General features: G+C 41.0%; 1 protein-coding gene across 1 annotated transcript in view; it reads left to right on the forward strand.

Annotated features, from left to right (window-relative positions):
• Positions 1–139: 139 nt before the first annotated feature.
• LOC106478552 (glycine receptor subunit alpha-4-like) overlaps positions 140–532 on the forward strand; it is a 25229-nt gene continuing 24836 nt past the window's right edge. The window contains exon 1 of the mRNA XM_013939107.1: positions 140–302. Within this exon, the coding sequence (XP_013794561.1) occupies positions 140–302 (163 nt within the window). The remainder of the gene's footprint in view (positions 303–532) is intronic.

The raw sequence follows: 532 nt of genomic DNA on the forward strand, positions 1-532 counted from the left end.
TTCAAATAAAGTGCTGCTAACCCTCTGTATGACGGGGCGTGGCCAAGTAGCTAGAGTGCCAGGATGCGGATCAGAACATTTATTCAAGGTGTTAGCCAAGTGGTCAATGTAAAGGACTGAGGATTCGAGCGTTTCAGGTATGAGTGATACTACCAAACACGCTCAGCACTTTCACCGTCAAAGGCGTTATAATAGTGACATTCCATTCCGCTATTCTGTTAAGGGTAGTTTCTTCAAGCAGCGAGTGATGCAGATTGAATGTCCTCCTCTGGCTTTTAAGGTCATGTGTCGCATAAAATGCGGTAAAGTATGTGTGTGGGTGTGTATTATGTAAATTTGAATGTCTTTATCACATATTACTGCTATATTTTTTTGTTACACATTACGAAAAACTATTTAAAGGAAGTAAAATATCGCCAATACACATCAAACATATTAAAATAAAATGCTGTAATTCAACACTCACTTCTATATAAAACAGGCCCGACATGGCCAGGTGGTTAGGGCGCTCGACTCGCAATCTGAGGGTCGC

This window comes from Limulus polyphemus, unplaced genomic scaffold, assembly GCF_000517525.1.
Source record: "Limulus polyphemus unplaced genomic scaffold, Limulus_polyphemus-2.1.2 Scaffold11, whole genome shotgun sequence".
Taxonomy (NCBI): Eukaryota; Metazoa; Arthropoda; class Merostomata; order Xiphosura; family Limulidae; genus Limulus; species Limulus polyphemus.